The sequence below is a fragment of the Ctenopharyngodon idella genome, chromosome 19, assembly GCF_019924925.1.
Source record: "Ctenopharyngodon idella isolate HZGC_01 chromosome 19, HZGC01, whole genome shotgun sequence".
NCBI classification, from domain to species: domain Eukaryota; kingdom Metazoa; phylum Chordata; class Actinopteri; order Cypriniformes; family Xenocyprididae; genus Ctenopharyngodon; species Ctenopharyngodon idella.
In genome coordinates this window covers 12862759-12883950 of record NC_067238.1, presented here as the reverse complement: position 1 = coordinate 12883950, position 21192 = coordinate 12862759, and the positions used below count along the sequence as shown (strand labels likewise).

General features: G+C 36.7%; 2 protein-coding genes across 2 annotated transcripts; both read right to left on the bottom strand.

Moving 5' to 3' along the window:
- Positions 1–2143: 2143 nt before the first annotated feature.
- On the bottom strand, positions 2144–9791 carry LOC127501318 (interferon-induced very large GTPase 1-like). The gene is made up of 5 exons (XM_051873267.1): positions 9773–9791; positions 8592–8834; positions 8227–8502; positions 7841–8113; positions 2144–7367 (listed from the first exon to the last, which is right to left on the bottom strand). Exons 1-5 carry the CDS (start codon positions 9789–9791, stop codon positions 2644–2646), a joined length of 5535 nt encoding a protein of 1844 aa, XP_051729227.1. The 3' UTR covers positions 2144–2643.
- Positions 9792–10249: 458 nt separating this feature from the next.
- Positions 10250–20468, bottom strand: LOC127501317 (interferon-induced very large GTPase 1-like). The gene is made up of 4 exons (XM_051873266.1): positions 20465–20468; positions 18695–19033; positions 18306–18578; positions 10250–17914 (listed from the first exon to the last, which is right to left on the bottom strand). Exons 1-4 carry the CDS (start codon positions 20466–20468, stop codon positions 13275–13277), a joined length of 5256 nt encoding a protein of 1751 aa, XP_051729226.1. The 3' UTR covers positions 10250–13274.
- Positions 20469–21192: the final 724 nt, after the last annotated feature.

The window sequence follows — 21192 nt, the reverse complement described above, 5'->3', positions numbered from 1 at the left end:
GGATCAAATCTTGAAAATGGGTTGTTCAAAAGAAAAAAGGATTCTGAAATTGGATTAGATTACGTAATCCAATCTTGGTTTTCATCTGGAACAAACCTTTGGTTTGTGTTGTTCAAAACTTTTTTAGCAAGATTGGAATAACTTTGATCCAAAAAATCAGGATTATGCTGACCCTAGGATTCATAATGTAATAAGTTATATATGTAGTATACATATTTTTTATATTTTGATTTGTTTATAGTGATAAAATATGTAAAGTACACACACATTAGGCTACATATTAAGCCTTATATATTTTTAGTATATATTTAGTATGTAAAGTTTCTCGAGTGAGCCCAACGCAAAATTTTTCTGAAAACACAATAAACATTGAAATATATTTTTTTTCTCCCATCTAATATTTTTTCCCATCACCATATCCCTTTAGGGGCTCCGTATGGGTCTGACTGTTTAAAGGAAAATGAAAATGGAAAGGGATGTTTGTACTGTTTTATTGTGCTGTTTTCTGTTTCTTCAAATAAAAACACTTAAAGTGGCCCCACATTGATTATTCTACCTCATGTTCTTTATATAGCTAGTAGTGTGAAATGTAAACCCATTTAGAGCATTAATTTGGTAATTCAAGATCTGGTAATCTGAAAAACTGTGTATCTGGATCAGGGTGATCCAACCGATTTTACTGTGAAAAACCGGCACAAAAGTAAGATGGATTACCTGATCCTGGATAGCAAAACATTGGATTTCCAGATCATTCTGATCCAGATTAAAACTTTTGAACAACTGGGCTCCGAGCAGCATTCCACCTGACTGTACAGAGAAAATCTTCTCAGAGTATCGACAACAACACCATCTGCTGGCTCGTAAAATCTGCAACAGCCATAAAACCTGTACATTTTTAAAAGATATAATTTCTTACATAAATGTGTGTATATACACACACAAAAAAAAATGTTTTTAATGTAACCTTCTCCCTTTAAATACTTTGGTCAGTTTAAGAATAATTTATGCAAATTTATATTATTTATTTGAAATAATAACTGACCAAAGTATTTAAAGAAAAATATTTAAAAGTAGAAGGTTACATTACACACACACACACACACACACACACACACACACACAGGTTTGTTTTGCTATCTTAGTGAGGACATTCCATAGGCGTAATGGTTTTTATACTGTACAAACTGTATATTCTATCCCCCTACCCCTGAACCTACTGCTCTGTCTGGGTCTGCAAAAGTGCTGTGATTGCAATTGTCAGGTTTAGGCATAGCCGAATCATTGTCATTTAGGAATAATTTTGTGTTTGAATTGAGATTGCGATCTTTTAACGATTAATCGTGCAGCTCTGCATTTTTTTTTTTTGTCCATTTTTTTTCAATGAATTGAACTCTGGAATACTTGATTCTGATTGGCCAATTTGCGGTCTGATATTTCCTAATATGGCAATGCTGTAAATCAGTCAACTCATCCAGGTACTAAAACTAGCATTACTTTCATGTCTCTCGTAGGGCTGTTCAACGATTAATCACGATTAATCGCGTCCAAAATAAAAGTTTGTGTTTACATAATTTATGTTTGTGTACTATGCATATTTGTTTTGTATTTAGAAACACATACACAAACGTATATATTTAAGAAATATTTACATGTAGATATTTATATATAATTTAAAATATACATAAATATTTTTTGATTTTTATATTTTATATTTTTCTTATGTATATGTATGTGTTTATAAATACAAAATAAATTTATACAGTGCACACACATATATTATGTAAACACAAACTTTTATTTTGGATGCGATTAATCGTGATTAATCGTTGAACAGCCCCCGTATCAAACTCTCTCCCGTTTCATACAAACGCAACTCACGTCATCTTATGTCTCAGTTATCGACAGTCATGAAATAGACCTCAGTCTAGTAAAAAATACTAGATTTTGTAGATGTTAAAAAAAAGTAAAATAATGAATGGGAAATTCAATAAAACGAGGATTTGTTTTTGGTGGTCATATAAAAAAATCAGTCACAAAGCAGACCACAGATATGAACACATTTGCAATGCAGAACCCCCACCACCACCCCCCACATATACAAAATGATTGGTGAAAATATAACAGCATTTTTTTTTTTTTTTTTTTAATTCAGAAATATCTGTCACATTCAGAACACAAACACAGAGACACACAAAATGAGGAGAGTATAGGGAGGTTAAAAATGCTTGGGGTCCTTTTCTTGGTTTGGTCCACTGCCCCTCAAAATGTCTATATATGGCTCTGCCTAAAGGTAAAGGATTTTTTTCTTTCTGACAGTGCTTTTGACTGTACATTATCCTTCACTTTTTTCTCTTATTTAGAATCATCAATTTGGCAAATGTTTTCAATTAGTATGCATTTGAAAGTATGTTAAAATTGCAATACATAGTGTATTGAAATTTGTTATGTGTTTATGCAATGGAAAAGAAACCTCTCAGCTAATTAAAGCCTGAAGCCTGGTGTGTCACACATTCAGTGTTATCTAAAGAAAAATGTACATCCACCTGGAGTAAGCCAGGGTCAAGTCAAGTTCTTTGCTCAGTGGCTCAATATGGTCTAAGTACCTCTCCAGTTCACCTCTACTTGTGTTGATATTGTCCTACATTAGGAATTATTTTTTGGGTGTGTTCTCACTAAGAATGTATCTTCCAAGCTTTTATTTGCCTGATGTACAGATATGTTATACCAATCACGAGGTATGTCCGCTGGTCCAGCATTGTATCTTACAGCAAATTTTGTGTTGTACTTAGCAAAGATGTACTTCCAGAAGTCAGTGGCCTCAATACTAGTGTCAGGCTGTATCTTCCAGTCTGGATAGATCTCTCTGTATTCTTTATATGGATGCCACTGATACCCTGTGTCTTGATGGCGGAATTCTTTTTTACTGACAACAAGAGATGAGCATATGTCAGGAATTAGTTTTCCATCTGGAATCCTCCTACAGTTACCAATGCCTTGTGGATGATGGATAGAGACAAAATGTTCAGTATGTTCTTTTCCTCCAGCTTCACACGGTGCTTTGCAGAATGGACACTTTTTCCCACAGCCAAACACTCTGCTGAAGAGCTCCTCTTGAGGTCTGTTCAGTGAGAGTCTGGTTAGTTTTTCCCTTACATCGTTTTCTCTATATAACTGATCTTTTAAGCTTTGATGCACTTTGTCTATTGCTGATATAAGGCACTCTGCAAACCCAGCAGGGTCCGAGTTGTTTAAAACCAGAGTTGGACTGAGGGTGTCAGTTGGTATGACCAGCTCTTTATTAAGACTTCTGAAGACTTTGGTCACAAAACTGTGGATGTTTGTTCTTACTTGAACGTCATTACTACGGTGGATGTCTGCCTCTTTCTGTGCTCTTACAGCTTCCTTGAGTTTGTTGATGATTATATCCAAATGTTTCATCTCTAACTTGAGAAAAGCATCATCCTTTGAAAAATGTTCAATAATCCTCTCTGAAATCCACTCAGTTACAAATTTCTCATAGTTTTCCACATACTCCAAAATATTGTTGAAGTCTTCATCCTGAAGCAGTTGTTTTAAAAGCGAAAACTGGAAAAATGACCGTGTGCTAAAATTAACAGCTGTTTTTCCTGTCAACATTTCATCCACAATGTCAGGTCCAAGACGTTTCTGGATGTATTCCATCACAGCAGGGGCGAAGCATTGCCGGGCACACATCTCTGCCTTGTTCAGACACTGGTCTCGTTGGTAGTAGAGGTCTTTAAAGTCAGCTAACCATTGCTCCTTGAACCTTTCCAGAGATTTTAAAGTGTCACTTCTCTGTATGTAGTCATCATGCATTTTCTGGAAAGCTCTTGCTGCAATCCCGCAAATGTGGATCTTGAGAGATGCTTCGATTTCAGGGCTTATCTGTGGATCCTTGCAGTTTTCCATAGATTTGTCAATGAAGCACAATAGGCCTTGTATGTCAGCGCTAACATAGTCTGATTTTGCTCTTGTTCTACAACTAATTAATGCTTTGCTGTTATTGATTATTCTTTCACATACCAATTGTGTTAAATAGTTTCTTTTATCCCTTTGTTCAGGTAGAAGATAATGTGAGAGTGTTTGAGATATATTCCCTGTTTCAGCCTTTACAAAAAAGGGTCCAGTGCCACACTGATCTAGACTGATGATATTTGATAGCATCTCACGTACTGCTCCACTTTTCATTTCCAAGTTATTGTGTAAAAGTCTGTAGGTTTCCTTTACCACATCTTGCCTTGGTAGAGCTGTGAAGGAATACTTCTTTACAATGGCATACCACATTTTTTCAAATTCCTCATCTAGTTCACTTTCAGAGAGACTGTTTCTTCTCTTCCTGAAGATGCTGATCAAATTGAGCACTTTGTCTTGCATGGTATCCCTATGCTTTTGCTTAATAATTTCCACCTTTGCAATTCCCTTCTGTATCAAAACAGCATTCTCCAGTTTGTTCTTTAAATACATTTCAGTCTCCCTTCGAAGGCCCCGTACACTATTTAAAAAGGTCTCCTTCTGATTTTCAACAAGATGCACATTTGCCTCCTTGTTTTCAAAGTATTGCTGAATTTTATCAAAAAGAATTTTCTCCTCTTTGTCAAGCTCAGCAGCAGCTTCAAGTTTCAAGTCAGCTAACATGCCATCAATGGTAAGTGCATCTGTTGACTGCACTGACATTACGCTCATGTTAGTGATTTTGGTTTCAAATTTTGTGTACCAAGAAATCATGTGCTTCTTGAAGGCCCACTCCCAAGTGTTAAAGTCAACACAAAGTTTGGAGTAGGCTTCAGCGACGAGGCTGTTGCGAAAACTGAAAATAAAGTTTTCAAACTGGACAGCCTTCCAGAGACTTTGTATCATTTCTCCAAATTCCATGAAATTCTGTGCTGGGACTTTTGTTGCCTTGAAAACATCAAGTATGCTGTTCTTGAAGTTATTCACCTCCTCACTGTAACCAGTACTAACAGGTGCCATTGGGGGAACTCCAAGCCACAATCCTGGTATGTACCAATTGTTTTTATCAATGTTATACTCTAGAATGTCTGTAAACTTCCTGTTGTTGCCCTTTTTCTCTATTTTAGCAGCTGCTTGTGTCATTTCATCTAGTTGTTTCAAGAAAACCTTTCTCTCTCTCATAGTCTTTTCATGCACACCAACATCTGCTGTGTTTTGGTGTGCAAAATGACAACAGGGCCTTTTCCCCACCTCTTTCATGCGGAGAAAGGCATGGACAACAATTTGCAAAGTGTCTTTCATTTCAGTTGCATTTTCCATGGCAATGTTGACAATAGTAATATCGCTAAGCCCAACAACCACAGTTGCAAGTTCGTTATCATGCTCGTAACTATCAGTTTGCTTTTCTAGGTCTGATTTTAACCCCTCAGTGTCAATCACAAGGATATAGTCACACTGAAGCTCTGATCTGAATTCCTCAGATACGCCTATTAGAAGCATGAAGGCGCCTCTTGTGCATCTTCCACTGCTAACAGCAAACTGAATTCCGAACATTGTGTTGAGGAGAGTAGACTTCCCAGTGCTTTGAACTCCTAAAACCGTAACAACTCGTATTCTGTTGTGAGGTGTTGTCAGTTTGTTAAGTGCTGTAAGCACATCTCTAATCCATGTCAATGGAATGTTTGATGCGTCTCCATCAATAAGTTCTAGAGGAAACCCAGTCAGCATCAATTGAGCACATATTTCTGGCAGTTTCTTCAGGTAACTGTACTCCCAATTTCCTTGGAAGTGTGCTGACTCATAAAGTTGACTTAACTCTCTCATAAAGTGTGGAACTCCTAAAGAGCTGCTGGCAATCTCATTTTCCAGATCCCTGAGACATTCTTTGTCTTCTGTGAGATCCTTACATACTTCCATATACTGCTTCTCAAGCCGTGACAGGTGCTTTCTTGTAAGTTGATACAAATTGATCTTCATCCATTTGAGAAAATATAGCTGTTCATTCTGGGAGCAGCTGAGGCCAGAAATGAAGTGGGATATTGCTTCTCTCATGTCGTTGCTTCCTTGCTTCTTTTTCAGAATTTGGATTTGACTTTTAAGTTCACTCTTGTAGTACTCAATGTTTTCTTTCTTTGCCTTTTTAAGGCGGCACATCTCTTTCTCCAGTTTGGACAACTCTTTCCACAGTTTCCCTTGCAAAGGGAGTTCCTTCACTTTATATTCAGGTATATTTGTGATCTCTTGTGTGATCAGGTCTGCCATTTTCTTTGTATCTTGACAAATGGGATTGTTTTCATCTACAAGAATCCCCAGATCTGGTGCGACGTTTGACATCTTTTTAATGCTCACTTTTGTGGAATCTGCAAGTATTTTAGCAACAGACTTCTGTAGTATAACAACAAATTCTGCATCATTCATGTTCTTATCTTTGAAGATTACTGAGTGTGGTTTAAGCTTAATATGTGACAAACTGTCTCTTAAAGTTGGACTGTTCGTGATGCAAACCAGAACCAATGTTGATTTGAGTTGCAGGGAATTCAGAAATGTCTGATTTGAATCCAAATCATCACAGAACAGAAAAACTGCAGAGGATGTTTGGCTCAGGAAGGCAAATTGAACCTCAAAATCAGAAATATCCCCACGGAGATTAGCCACAGCTACAGGTTCTTTGAAAATGTCAATGTTTCTCTTTGCCCCTGCAGGGAGATACCAGCTTATTTCAACAAGACCATTAGAGATCTTTCTTGGAATGTTCCCATTTACCAGTTTCCTATGAACAAAAGTGTCATGATTTTGCTGATTGTTGCTGAGAAGTTTGTTTAGAAACTCAGATTTGGACAAGTCACTTTTTCCTAGTCTGACGAAAGAGATCAGGGGCAAATCAGTTAACACAATACTGTTTTCCTCCAAACTGTCCTCATCCGATGAATAAGATCTAAACTGCTTAGTTATGTCCCTCAAAGCCCAAAGCATCAGAGTGCACTCATTTGTGTCACAGTTTGGCAGCAGCAAAGGCACAGAGAACTGACACATTGACATTTTTAGAGCCATTTCTTGCTGTAGGAAAGGATCGGCACAGTGGAACAGAGCTGTGATCAAATCTAGCGGATTGATTCCTTGCTGATCTCTGAAAACATCAGTAGATGACTTAATGATATTGATGCTTTTCTGTTCAGGCGTTTCAGAGTTAATCTTTGAAGCACATTTTATAATTCTCGCTGAAGAATTGACCATCATGAGCTTTCTGAGGAAAAGCCACGGCAAAGATCTGAAACCGAGTGCAATTTGGCCCCCATCTGATGGTTTTCTTAATTCCAACACAGACTTTAAAGTCAGTTTATCCCTCAGATGGCGTTGTAGTCCCAATTCCATTAATACAGATTCCATATTTACATCTGCAATGCAAGGTCATGCAGTTTATTTATCTGCTTGTTAAGAAATGATTGTGTCAATTTGTTCCTTTGCTGAAAAGACCAGCATTGTTAGCACCATGATCTACTGTTTGAGCTGTAGAAAACACCAATAAAAACCATAAAACCTAATACTCAATGAAGAGTCAGTTGCTTCAATCCTTAATCCAAAACCAATAATAATAAGTACTATGAACTTATTTAATTTCAGTTCATGTTTATCTGCCTCCACTTTTGACTGCAACTTTTTCAATTTTCACACAACGTTTTTCTATTAAGTGCAATTTCAAAGTGAAATTTCATTAATTATTGAGTGAACTTTTGTTTTTGTTTTAGTACATTTGACTGTTGTTACATTTGACGTTTGGTTTTACAGGGACCAAACTCAGAATGGATGGTATTTTCAGCAAGGTAGTATTGACTATTATTATTTGATGTAGACAAAAATAGTAAGTTACTTGTGCATCGTGTGAGTTTTACAGGAAGGCTCTCATGGACTTCATCATTTGATTCAACTAAAGTGTAGACTGAGAAGGTATATTTAGTTCCTGTTTGTAAACTTAATATATTTTCTTCTTCCACATCTGTAAATGATTCTATTGTATTGGCTTCGTCACTGCAGACCACCCGGAATCTGTGCTTGATCTTGTCATCAGTGATGGGATCAGTCCATTTCAGATAAGCAGAAGTAGCACCATGTTTTATTTGCAAATTTTCTGGTGGGAGTGGCTCTGCAGAGATTATAAAACACCATTTCATTTTGCGCCTAGAATTTTAATTGTGCATTTTCGGAGTGTTAAGTGTTATGAGAATTAATTCACTATAGGCTCCTGAAGCAACTTACTTGTATAGACCATTAAAACTGCTGGTTCACTCTGTTTGTCATCATCCAGTATTGTGTTTATTGTAGCTTTGTATTCAGTGGCAGGAAGAAGGCCTACCATTAAAGTTTCATTTGAATTTGATTTCACGTCAACTGATTGTGTTTCTTCTTCATTTTTATACAGTATCACTTGGAATTTGTAAAGTCTGGGATCCAATTTATGAGGTGATGTCCATCTTAATAATATAGTTGTTGTGTCCACTGAGACATATTCAAAGTTCTCAGGTGCTGGTATTGCTTCAGGAAGGAAAAAAAAAAAAAAAAAAAACATGAGTAAACATATATAATCTGTATAATGTACTTTAGAAATGTAGATAGCAATATACCTGTATGCACAGATGCAGAGAAACTCCTGGAGTTGTCCTCAGTTGCCACTACTGTGATGTTGTAAGTCGTGTCCGGTAAAAGAGATTTTATCTCAAAATGATTTTCATGTGTTGTTTCAGAAAATGTTCTTCCCTCATGTTTCCATTTGATTTGGAATTTTTGTCGTCCATTCGCAGCCACATCTGGATCTCCCCATTCTAAGTGTACTGAGTGCGGGCCTACATCAGTGAATCTAATGTGACCTGGGGGTTAATAAATTATTTAAACAATAATGATTTTAAAGTCAGCATTAAACAGAAGTTGCGATGATTGCTGTGAAACAGCTTCTTGAACAAGAAAAAAAAAAAAAATGTAGGGCAGGACTTCCATCAGGAATTGATTGGATCTCTGTTGTTTGCTATTGCTGTAATCTCATGTGAGTGACAGGTTGTCCCACCCTCTTGCAGTAAACACGTCATTAGAGACGTTGTTGCAAGAGGGAGGGGAAGACATTTTGATTAAAGAATATGAGGGCACATGATTTTTTTTTTTTAAATAATGATGTGCATGGATAAATCATTTATAATAAACAATATTCCATAAAAATGAATGGTTTGTTTTGATTTCATGGTGACTTTAAAAAGCTTTCCTTAACATGCCCCTATCTTCACACCTCAAACTAATGCCATTTGTTGAGTCAATGTTGCTGATTTGATTTTGTTGGGATGCTCAAACAGAGCAAATCACCCAACAAATGGCTTATTTGTGGCTCTTAACATAGAAAAGAAAGAAATTACATACTTCACCTTTAAATTTAAAATGCTTAAAGACAAGTGTTAATCTGGTGTAAAATAGAATTATTAAAAACATTAAATAGAAAGATTTGTTCTTTACTGACAAAAAAGAAAGAATGAAATAAAGAAAGAGAGAAAGAAAGAGGGACAGAAGGAAAGAGTTGCCATATATCTCTGCATAGAATGGACACATTAAAGTATGGAAGCATGTAAATGACACAAATGAATGTATTTCCTTACCTTGAATTTCTTCTTGCGTATGCACATATCTTCTTGTGTTCCTATTTTTGCACAATACACTTATTCTAAAATTATTCTTTCACAATGTATTTAAATATAAATTTAGAAATAATTTTCTCTCTAAGCAGTATTTGATTCCAGTTGAGTTTACCTTTGAAAATTTCTACATTGATCAGGGTCTTCCATCTCCTGCTTCAGAACCTGTCAGTTTTCTTCAGGGTAACAGTGATGTTAATTTAAAGGTTCTCTATGGACATCATCTAATGTTCATGTACGATGTTAGATGCATGATTACAATTTGCATATAGCATATATTTTCATATATGTATATTTAGTGAAAATAAATATTTAGCTAACATCAAGAGGAACAAGGTTATATATTCGTTAGCTAAACTGTTTAAAAAAAAAACACTGGAAATATTACATAATCATAATACTCACAGTTTAATTCACATAGTGTAGCTTAAGGGATGCGTCTTCCTTGTGACTTAAAAGACAAAAGGTGTGTTTGTCTGTGTCCAATGTAAGACATTCCCATGCATTAAATAGTAGTTAGGTAAATGCATTCAATTTTGAATACATGAGCACATGGGTGGAGAGGGAAATGACTGGAGTGTCATTCCTGTCATGGGTGGAGAGATATAAAGCTTCTTTTAAAGCTCCCTAAAATTAGGTTTGGTGCCATACATTCCATACAAATGATTGAGTTATGAGTCATACCTACAATGTTTACTGACAGGTTATTTGTTATTTACACAGACTAACTTGTGATTTAAGTTTATACTATTCTAGCAGACCCTTTAAACAAAACTATGAACCTGTAAATGAGTATATTAAGGACTCTTTAACATTTTGTTGCTGTGATGTCACATTTCTACAGTACAGAAACTGACATGACACAATTTCATATTACTCTGTACAATTTTGGATATGCATATACTGTCCTGTGTTTAAAGTTTATTCTTCCATTACAAAGTAGCCTAAACTGTAGATAAACTTTTGCCCAATAATGCTTTGAAAAATTAAATATATTTGAGTGCAGTTTTAGTACGTCACATGCCAGGCTTGAATTCTGGTCTGTGGTGTGGTGGTTTGAGAGATCTACCACTTAGCCACAGAGGCAGTAATGTTGGACCCAAACGAAACACTCGAGGCAGTACTCCAGGCAATGTAGATTTATTTAAAAAAAAAAAAAAAAAAAGGTCTTTGCAAGAAAAAAAATTCAACAGAAGTTCTTCTCGGACAGAGGACATTAACAAAACCAGAGAACATTAACAATCTAAAAACACCTTACTTGAGGTAGCTTGGAACAAAGCAGGAAACGCATAGCCAAGACTCACAAACCAAGTGAGGAACAAGAGGGGAAAAAACACGTGTGATTTTTTTCCCCAAACAGTTCAGCAGAAATCCCCACCCTGCAACCAATTTCATTGGCTGAGGTTACAGTGACGGGTAGGTTTAGGGATCAGGGTTGGGTGTAGGTAATCGTTACTGTGATTGACATGGCCAATTAAATGTTTAGAATCGGCTCCAGGGCGGGATTTCCACTGAACTGGTTTGGGAAAAAAAAAAAAAAAAAATCACGCAAAAAAAATGCCCTAGGTGAAACAAGGCACAGGTGACCTGGATAATGCTAACAAGGACACACGAGGAAGAACTAAGGCAGAGGGGAACATAGGGGCCTCTAGAGGCATGGAGACCAACTACAGGAGGTAGGATGCTGACAGTAAAATTGTAAACTTTGTGTACATGGATATGGGTAAATGCTTTATATGATGAAACAGACATAAGGCCAGTGTTATTAACTCTGAAACACCAGACTTCAGAGACCAAATAATGAAGAACAAGACTGTTTTTTGACAAATAAAATACTTTTATTGTTTTTCTTTATAGGTTTAACTATAATTATAGTCAGTAAATGGCTTAATTGTTTTTCAATGTTATTCAGTCTTTTTTTTTTTTTACATTATGTTCTACACACATTAAATTGACAAATACTAAATCATAAAACATTTAAAACATGACATTGACACGTGCACAGTTTAAGAGATTTTCTAGAGTGCGTTTACAGTGGAAAAGAAATCTCTCAGCTAATTTAAAGCCTGAAATGGTACAAAGACCATTGTTTTCCTTCAAACAATGACAATACATACATATATATACATAATGTTAATACACACACACACCTAGAGCAATGAGCACGCCTGGCAACCGAATGGTCGTGCAGGTTCAGTTCACAAAGCAGTATATATACCACTCGAGGACTGGCTTTCGGTCAGTAGAGTGTTCTGTGTCAGAATGGGAAAAGCTGCCGATTTATCGGAGTTTGATAAAGGACAAATTGTGACGGCACGGCGCCTCGGAACTTTGATCTCGGAAACCTGTGGGTTGTTCACGTACCGCTGTAGTGAGTATGTACCAAAAGTGGTGCATGGATGGCCAAACGATGAACCGTCGTCTGCAGCTCACTGATGCCAGAGGGGAGCAGAGACTGTCACACAAAACTAACATTTCTTTTTTCTGGCAGGAATAACATTTATACACTTTTGAAACCTAAATGTCCCCAAACCTTGGGCCTAAGTCAGTGTGTGTCTGAATCATGTCCAAATATAACAAAAGAAAAAGGAAAATATAATTTAGGGACATGCTAGACAACTATCTAAATATAATAGCCCCATGACATACTGAGTAATCAACAAACTAGTCTAAGTCTTAGTTGGCTGAACATCTGATGTATATGGCACACTTATCTGGAAACACTTCAGGAGTTTCGAAGTCATCATCTGGTTGGTTGAACTCTACAGGATGTCCGGGAGACGTGCGTGTTGCATTCTTTAACAGTTCACCTGGAAACAAATGCTGTGACGCCAAAACCCCTTGTAGAAGAAGAACGCCTTTGTGTTTACAACTGTGAGAATGAGCGCTTACCAGCATCAACTAAAAGCTGGATTTTCAAAAGTATGTGAAGTTCGCGACTCCATTGTTGCAGTAAACTTGCACAATGTTCTTGAATAAATAATTTATTAGATGCACGCCGGTCTGTTATTGTAGGTACGTTTTCAAGCCCCTAAACATGACTCGGAACCAAACGAACTGTGATTGGTTGCATTACATGTCAGTCAAACATCCTTTTGGGCGGTCCTTGGCAAATGAAAGTTGCAATGGAGTCCAGATCTTCTGCCGTCAGTTTGAAGGTCTGGCTACGCGAGACTAACAAACTAATATACCCATGATTTGGGCAAATCTTGCTTTTACCTAGTAACAGAAGGGTTTGACATATGAAGATATTGTAGAATGCTTTGCTATGCTGGTGGGATTCTCTGTGATTGATATGAGGTCCTCTGGCCGTGATTAAAGCATATTTGAAGGAAATGTCTGGAGTCTGTCTGGGTTTTTGTAGACGCAGTGCTAGAAAATAAATATTATTAGGTGTCGACTGTAGATGCTTGGGTGTCAACTGGAGATGGCCCAGGTAAACTTAAGTCAGATGCGTAGGGAAAAATCTACCACAATTGTCATTCAGCAAAAACTAGTTATCTATAGGAATATGCTGTACAGTGTTTTAAATCTCTGTAAGCTAGGATTCTTTGCCCAGACTTAATGGCCTGGTCGGTAACTTGAGTAATTCACCAGTTCACCTCTATTTGTGTTATTTATCGTCCATTTTCATTATTTTTGTGATTTCAATAAGAATGTATCTTCCAAGCATTTATTTGCCTGATGTACAGAGATGTTATACCAATCACGAGGTATGTCTGCTGGTTCAGCATTGTATTTTTCAGCAAATTTTGCATTGTACTTAGCAAAGATGTACTTCCAGAAGTCAGTGGCCTCAATACTAGTGTCAGGCTGTATCCTCCAATCAGGGTAGATCTGTCTGTATTCCTTATTTGGATGCCACTGATACCCTGTGTCTTTATTTCGGAAATCCCCTTTACTAGCAACAAGAGATGAGCATATGTCAGGGACTAGTTTTCTTGTACTAGTCCACTTATGTTTACCAATGCCCTGTGGCTGATGAACTGAGGCAAAATGCTCAGTATGTTCTTTTCCTCCAGCTTCACAAGGTGCTTTGCAGAATGGACACTTTTTCCCACAGCCAAAAACTCTTCTAAAGATAATCTCTTGAGGTCTGTTCATTGAGAGTTTGGCTAGCTTTGCCCTTATGTCACTTTCTCCCCGTAGCTGATCTTCTATGGCCTGATGCATTTTGTCTATAGATGATTTAAGGCAATCTGCAAACTCAGCAGGGTCCGAGTTGTTTAAAACCAGAGTTGCATTAAGGGTGTCAATTGGTGTCACCAACTCTTCATCAAGACAGTTGAAGACATTGGTCACAAAATTGTTGCTGTTGTTTGTCATACTTTTTGCACTTTCAATAGCTGTTTCGAGTTTGCTGATAATTGCGTTCAAATGTTTCATCTCTAACTTGAGAAAAGCATCATCCTTTGAAAAATGTTCAGTGATCTTCTCTGAAATCCACTCAGTTACAAACTTCTTATAGTATTTCACAAACTTGAATACAGTGTTGAAGTCTTCATCCTGAAGCAGTTGTTTTAAAAGTGAAAACTGGAAATATGTCCGTGTGCTAAAATTAACAGCTGTTTTTCCTGTCAACATTTCATCCACAATGTCAGGTCCCAGACGTTTCTGGATGTATTCCATCACAGCAGGGGCGAAGCATTGCATGGCACACATCTCTGCCTTGCTCTGACACTGGTCTCGCTGGTAGTAAAGGTCTTTAAAGTCAGCTAACCATTGCTCCTTGAACCTTTCAAGAGATGTCAAAGGGTCAGTTCTCTGTATGTAGTCATCATGCATTTTCTGGAAAGCTCTTGCTGCAATCCTGCAAATGTGGATCTTGAGAGATGCTTCATTTTCAGGGCTTATCTGTGGATCCTTGCAGTTTTCCAATTTTTTTTCAATGAAGCACAACAGTTCTTGTATATCAGTGCTAACATAGTCTGATTTTGCACTTGTTTTAGACAAAACTAACATTTCGCTCTCATTTATTATTGTTTCGCATGTCATTTGTATGAGTTTGTGTTTTTTATTCCTCGGTGCAGGCAGAAGAGAATTCTTGAGTTTTTTAAATATATTCATTTTTATAGTCGTTGCATAAAAAGGTCCAGTGCCACACTGATCTAGACTGGTGATATTTGATAGCATCTCACGTACGGCTCCACCTTTAGTTTCCAAGTTACTGTGTAAGAGTCTGTATGTTTCATTCCCCAAATCATTTCTTGGTAGAGCTGTAAGGGAATACTGCCTCACAGTGTCATCCCACATTTTTTGAAATTCCTCATTTAGTTGACTATCAGAGAGCTTGTTTTTTGCATTTCTGCAGACACTGATCAAGTTGAGCACTTTTTCTTTCATGGTATCCCTTTGATTTTGCTTTATCAGTTCCACCTTTTCAATTCCCTTCTGTATCAATACAGCATTCTCCAGTTTGTTTCGTAGATCTGTCTCAGTCTCTCTTCGAAGGCATTTTGCACTATTTACAAAGTCCTCCTTGTAATTTTCAACAAGATGAACGTGTTCCTCCTCACTTTCAAAGTATTGCTGTATTTTACCTAAAAGTCTTTCCTCCTCTTTGTCAAGCTCTTTAGTAGCTTCATGTTTTAAATCAGCCATTACTCCGTCAACATTAAGTGTGTTTTTTGACCGCACTGACATTGCACTCAAGTTATTGATTTTGGTTTCAGATTTTGTGTACCAGGTAATCATATGCTTCTTGAAGGCCCATTCCCAAGTGTTAAACTCAACACAAAGTTTGGAGTAGGCTTCAGCGACGAGGCTGTTGCGAAAACTGAAAATAAAGTTTTCAAATTGGACAGCCTTCCAGAGACTTCGTATCCATTCTTCAAATTCCATGAAATTCTGTGCTGGGACTTTTGTTGCTTTAAAAATGTTAAGTATCCCATCTTTCAACTTACTCACCTCCTCACTGTAACCGGTACTAACAGGTGCCATTGGGGGAACTCCAAGCCACAATCCAGGTATGTACCAATTGTTTCCATCAATGTTATACTCTAGAATGTCTGTAAATTTCTTGTTGCCAATTTTCTCCATTTTAGCAGCTGCTTGTGTCATTTCATCTAGTTGTTTCAAGAGAATCTTTCTCTCTCTCAAGGTCTTTTCATACACAGCGACATCTGCAGTGTTTTGATGCACAAAATGACAACAGGGCCTTTTCCCCACCTCTTTCATGCGGAGAAAGGCATGGACAACAATTTGCAAAGTGTCTTTCATTTCAATAGCATTTTCCATGGCAATGTTGACAATAGTAATATCGCTAAGCCCAACAACCACAGTCGCAAGTTCGTTATCATGCTCATAACTATCAGCTAGTTTCGCCAACTCTGGAGATTTTAACCCCTCAGTGTCAATTACAAGGATATAGTCACACTGAAGCTCTGATCTGAATTCCTCAGATACGCCTATTAGAAGCATGAAGGCGCCTCTTGTGCATCTTCCACTGCTAACAGCAAACTGAATTCCGAACATTGTGTTGAGGAGAGTAGACTTCCCAGTGCTTTGGACTCCTAAAACTGTTACAACTCGTATTCTGTTGTGAGGTGTTGTCAGTTTGTTAAGTGCTGTAAGCACATCTCTAATCCACGTCAATGGAATGTTTGATGCGTCTCCATCAATAAGTTCTAGAGGAAACCCAGTCAGCATCAATTGAGCACATATTTCTGGCAGTTTCTTCAGGGCAGTGTGCTTCTTATTTTTTGGGGAGTGTGTTGATTCATAGAGTTGACTCAACTCTCTCATGAAGTGTTGGACTCCTAAAGAGCTGCTTGTAATCTCATTTTCCAGATCTCTGAGATGTTCTTTATCTTCTTTGGGATTCTTACATACTTCCCTATACTGCTCATCAAGTCTTGACTGGTGCTTTCTTGTTAGATTATCTAAATTTATTTTCATCCACTTGAGAAAATATAACTGTTCATCTGGGGAGCAGCTCAGGCCAGAGATGAATTGATACATTGCTTCTCTCATGTCGTTGCTTCCTTGTTGCTTTTGTAGTTTCTGGATTTGACTTTTAAGTTCACTCTTGTAGTGCTCAATGTTTTGCTTCTTTGCTTTAAGTCGACACATCTCTTTATCCAGTTTGGATAACTCTTTCCATAGTTTGTCTTGCAATGACAGTTCCTTCATTTTGTATTCTGGTATATTTGTGATCTCTTGTGTGATCAGGTCTGCCTTTTTCTTTGCATTTTGACAGATGAGATTGTTTTCATCAACAAGAATCCCCAGATCTGGTGCGATCTTTGACATCTTTTCAATACTCATTTTAGTCGAATCTGCAAGTATATCAACAACAGCCTTCTGTAGTGTATCAACAAACTTAAAATCGTTCATGTTTCTATCCCTAAGGATTTTTGAGTATGGTTTGAACTTTGTTGTCAAATTGTCTCCTGATGTTGAACTGTCTGTGGTACAAACCAAAAGTTTTGATCTAATTTGCAGCGATTCCAGAAATGTCTGATTTGAGTCCAAATCATCACAGAACAGAAAAACTGCAGAGGATGTTTGGCTCAAGAAGGTGAATTGGGTCTTAAAGTCAGAAATATCCCCACGGAGATTAGCTACAGCTACTGGCTCTTTAAATTTGTCATTATTTTTGTTTCCTCCAGGGAGATACCAGCTCATTTCAACAAGACCATTAGAGATCTTTCTTGGAATGTTCCCATTTTCCAGTTCCTTGTGGAAAAAAGTGTCGTGATGATGCTGATTGTTGCTGAGGAGTTTGTTTAGAAACTCAGATTTGGACACGCTGCTTTTTCCTAGTCTGACAAAAGAGATCAAGGGCAAATCAGTTAGCACAATACGGTTTTCCTCCAAACTATCCTCGTCCAATAAATTAGATCTAAACTGCTTTGTTATGTCCCTCAAGGCCCAAAGCATCAGAGTGCACTCATTTGTGTCACAATTTGGCAGCAGCAAAGGCACAGAGAACTGACACATTGACATTTTTAGAGCCATTTCTTGCTGTAGGAAAGGATCGGCACAGTGGAACAGAGCTGTGATCAAATCTAGTGGATGGATTCCTTTCTGTTCTTCATAGAAACCAGTAGAGTTTCCAGAGTTAGTTGTTTTAGAAGCACATTTTATAATTCTGGCTGATGAATTGACCATCATGAGCTTTCTGAGGAAAAGCCACGGCAAAGATCTGAGACTATGTGCAGTTTGGTCCTCATCTGATGATTTCCTTAATTCCAACACAGACTGTAAAGTCAGTTTATTCTTCAAGTGGTTTTGTAGTCCCAGTTCTCTTAACACAGATTCCATATTTATGTCTGAAATGCAAGGTTATACAGTTTATATATCTTTAAAATCATGGTAAGTAATGATTGTGTGAAATGCCTGATTCTCTGCTGAAAAGACCAGCAAATACTGTGTATTTTGGATTTTGGTGCCCCAAACAAACTTCATAACTAGCTTTCCTTTTGTATTCACACTCCTTTGAACAAATTAAACTGCATTCAGGATATCAGTTCATGTATTTCTTGGGGACTGAACACGTGCCCTTGACATTACTAGTGTCACACTATACTGTTTGAGCAACAGGAAGTACCAAACTAGCACAAACCAGTATAAACCAACCTAGATCAGTATGAATGTTCATGCTGGTCTTTTCAGCAGGGTCATATTGGCCTTATTATTTAATTAGGAAAAACAGTAACTCACTTGTGCGATGTGTGATTTTAACCGGAGTACTCTCAAGCTTTGTGCCATTTAACTCAACTACAGTGCAGACAAGGAAGGAATATTCAATTCCTGGTTTTAAACTTGACACATTTAACTCTGCCTCATCTGTAAACGCTTCCACTGCATTGGATTCACTTCTCCATATCACCCTGAATCTGTGAGGAATCTTGTCATCAATGATAGGATCAATCCATTTCAGATAAACTGAAGTTGCATCATTTTTGATCTGTATGTTTTCAGGTGGGAGTGGCTCTGTAGGGGATTATAAAACATATCATTTTGTGCATAGCAATTCCATTTGTGCATTGGCTAAATATTATGAAAAAGCATTGGCTGTAAATGCGCAGGCTCCTAATACAGTCACTTACTTGTGTGGATGATTAAAACGGCTGGTTCGCTCTGTTTGCCATTATTCAGTATCGTGTTTATTGTAGCTTTGTATTCAGTAGCAGGAAGAAGATCTTCCATTAAAATGTTTTTTTCATTTGATTTCACAGTCACTGATTCTGTTTTCTCTTCATTTTTATACATAATCACTTGGAATTTGTAGAGACTGGGATCCATTTTTTGAGGTGGTGTCCAATTTAACTGAACAGTTGTTGCATCCTCTGACACATATACAAAATTGTCAGGCGCTGGTATTGCTTCGGGGGGAAAAAACAATACATGAGTAAACAAAGAATAAATAATGCCACCCACCTTTGCGACTTTTTGTATAAGTTATATTGTTGGTGGCGACAAGTCTTTATGAGTGAGTCAATGAATCATTCACTTAAACGATTCGTTCAAAGACACTGATTCACTCAAGCTCCTTGGGTACGCAATTGAGAATTATTTTTTAATAATTTAATTATTCCATGCATTATTCAGAACAACAGCACTCTTTTTTCCCCCATATTGATTAAACAGAGTATACGTAATGTATCATTGAGGAGTGTTTTCAAATTTAGTTCAGGGTTAGTTCACCCAAAAATGAAAATTCTGTCATTAATTATCCTCATGTCGTTCCACACCCGTAAGACCTTCGTTCATCTTCGGAACACAAATTAAGATATTTTTGATGAAATCCAAGGGGTATATGACTTATCCATAGACAGCAGTTTAACCACCTAGATTAAAGATTACATGGGCACATGAATTTTAAAAAACTAATCATGTGCATGGATGAATCATTATTATAATAAATACTGCAATATTTCACAAAAATAAGAATTGCCCATTTTGATTTCATAGTGACTTTAATCAATGTAACAATGTAACTTCTCTTTCACTTTGCATGTGATCACAGCACCAGCAAACCGCAACCATCCAATGATCCAATCGGTGCCGATGGACAAAATCAAGTCTCAACTACAGTTTTTCTTGTTCAAGAAGCTACTTCACTCGGATATAGGTTACAATAGGGAAGAAAAGACTATCACAACTTTAAGACATTTCCCAGATAATCTTTCAAATTTGACATCCTATCCTTTCCCAAAGACTTTAGAATGTGCTTCAAATACACATAAAATGTAAAGAATGAAGAATAACAACAACTTATAGTAGGTCTTTTCATGACTTTGGTTCCGCTGTTATGAAAACTCTTTTTCTCCTCATTTGCAAAACCCAGAGAAAAAAAGCTATTTTGATCCCATTTCTCAGCCACATTTTCTCCCATTTATCCCACTTTTCTAAGCCAAACAATGCACAGTGACAAATATAAAAGAATAATAGTTTCCTTAAATAAACTTGAAATGCAGTTTATTTAACTTATATTTAGTAACAAAATGCATCATGTAGCTTTTATAGTTTAAACTGTACTTTATCATATATAATTTACATGTCAAATGTAATCAGCTTGCTACATCAGTGAATCTAATGTGACCTGAGGGAGGAGAATATTTGGAAAAGAGATTAAAGATCAATGCTTTTGTTAAAGATGAATCATGTAATTTCTCTGCCACTGAATTGAAAATATAATGTCAGCTTTTGTTTTTAAATCCCTTATCTGCAAACAGATGGTCCTGCCACAAACTCATGCAACTGGTTAAGCCAATGTTGTTGTTTTTGCCTTTTTGTGATGTGCAAATCAAGGGGCCATAAAGCCACAGTGTTTACAGGTTTTAGGGAAATCATCCCACACACGACTTAAAGTTTACCCATAATCTTAGAAATTACACATTTAAGCATGAATACACGTAAATGATTAAAATGAATTTACTTCCATACCTTCAGTTTCTTCTTCTTTATCATTGTATGCTCTTGTATTCCTATTTTTACACAAAACAAACTTATTCACAAGGTATTTAAAACATAAATATATAAAACAATTTTCTCTCCAGAATTTGATTTCAGTTTACCTCTGAATATCACTGCTTTCATCATGGTCCTCCATCTCTTGCTTCAAAGCCTTGTAGTTTTCTTTGAGGTAATAATAATATTGATTGTAAGACATACATTCTCTATGGTCATCATCTAAAGATTTAATACTCATTCAGTCTTTCAAGAATGTGAAAATGTTTCAAAATATTCATTTTAAAATTACTTTTACATTTGTCTACTTATGTAATATGTAATAATATTTATGCATCCGTATTATATACTATTTAAACAAATATTAGAGAAACATGATAGAATTTTAAATACTTTTTACTTAAACTTTAATAAACATGGTTTACAATAACTCAAATTAAGAATGTACTATATAATACTCACATGTTGATTCAGTGTATTTTGAGAGCTGCATCTTCCTTGAGATTCAAAAGACAAAATTGTGGTCTCATCTCTGTCTAATATATGACACTTATATACACTAACCAGTAACGCAAGACTTTCGGTTTTTATTACATGAGCTCTGTTTTTGTCATAGGTGTGGGGTTTTGGGGTT